The following is a 1,322-nucleotide window of genomic DNA, read 5'->3' as shown; positions in this document are numbered from 1 at the left end:
TCACTGTGCGTGCAGATGCGCTCACACCTGCCTGCTGCCATTCCTGAGCAAGCTCTGCACTGGTGGCACTCCGATCCCGCAGCTGAATCCTCTTTAGGAGACGATCCTGGCGCTTGCTGGACTTTCTTGGACGCCCTGAAGCCTTCTTAACAAGAATTGAACCTCTTTCCTTGAAGTTCTTGATGATCCTATAAATTGTTGATTTAGGTGCAATCTTAGTATGATGGCTGCACGCGTTTCTTTGCAGGTCACCATGGTTAACAATGTAAGAACAATGATTTCAAGCATCACCCTCCTTTTAACATGTCAAGTCTGCCATTCTAACCCAATCAGACATAATGATCTCCAGCCTTGTGCTCGTCAACATTCTCACCTGAGTTAACAAGACGATTACTGAAATGATCTCAGCAGGTCCTTTAATGACAGCAATGAAATGCAGGGATTAAGTTAATTTTCATGGCAAAGAAGGACTATGCAATTCATCTGTTCACTCTTCATAACATTCTGGAGTATATGCAAATTGCTATTATAAAAACTTAAGCAGCAACTTTTCCAATTTCCAATATTTTATGTAATTCTCAAAACTTTTGGCCACAACTGTAGTTCCTAATCTTATCTGCCTAGAAAATCACAGCTTTACATTTTCCGCCGATCTTAGTACACGATACAACTGCAGAAGAGTCAAGTTTTAAATAGGACAAATATCGAAACTCATTGGTTATTTTTGAATGCGATGCTATTGGTCTCATAGGCTAAGCTAGGCATAAGCTATGCTAAAAGTGATATTGCCAGAACAGGAGAACAGCTGAATGGATTTCAAAACGGTAAAACTCAACTTATTAACTCGGGGGAAGTTGGAGAATGAGCCTATTTCCAAAAAAAAATTTCTGTGTTCCATTAAGACTGTTTTTGCTACACAAAGCTAGAAAGTGGCTTTACCCACTGCAAAATAAAAATAAAATACACAAATAAATAGCTTTGTTAATGAAAATGCTTTTAATATCACTATTTAAACAGACCAGAGGCAGTAAAAAACTAAAGGGTCAGTAAAAAATAAATACAATTTGACAGACATGACTATTGTAAATTATTAAGTATTAATTTAAGACATGTATAAAAACACACCAAAACTATGTTATTAGCACCATTTTTTAATATTTCCTAAAAAGCAGGTGAAAAGTCTTGTTCATTGCAGTAGATTTCTGGATCCCGTTAATCACGAACTGAATTCACAGCTTTCACTGTCCTGTTGTTTATGAAGTCGGCTTTCCTGTAACCGGCCTGCCATAGATTAAAAAAAAAAAAAAACAGATGACAAGAGT

General features: G+C 37.1%; 1 protein-coding gene across 1 annotated transcript in view; it reads right to left on the bottom strand.

Moving 5' to 3' along the window:
• Window positions 1–973: 973 nt before the first annotated feature.
• The window catches only part of pkp2 (plakophilin 2), a 12,177-nt gene continuing 11,828 nt past the window's right edge, over window positions 974–1,322 (bottom strand). The window contains exon 13 of the mRNA XM_073838306.1: window positions 974–1,281. Within this exon, the coding sequence (XP_073694407.1) occupies window positions 1,213–1,281 (69 nt within the window). The 3' untranslated portion in view covers window positions 974–1,212. The remainder of the gene's footprint in view (window positions 1,282–1,322) is intronic.

Source organism: Garra rufa, chromosome 4 (genome assembly GCF_049309525.1).
Source record: "Garra rufa chromosome 4, GarRuf1.0, whole genome shotgun sequence".
Taxonomy (NCBI): Eukaryota; Metazoa; Chordata; class Actinopteri; order Cypriniformes; family Cyprinidae; genus Garra; species Garra rufa.
This window is presented reverse-complemented; position numbering and strand designations above follow the sequence as displayed.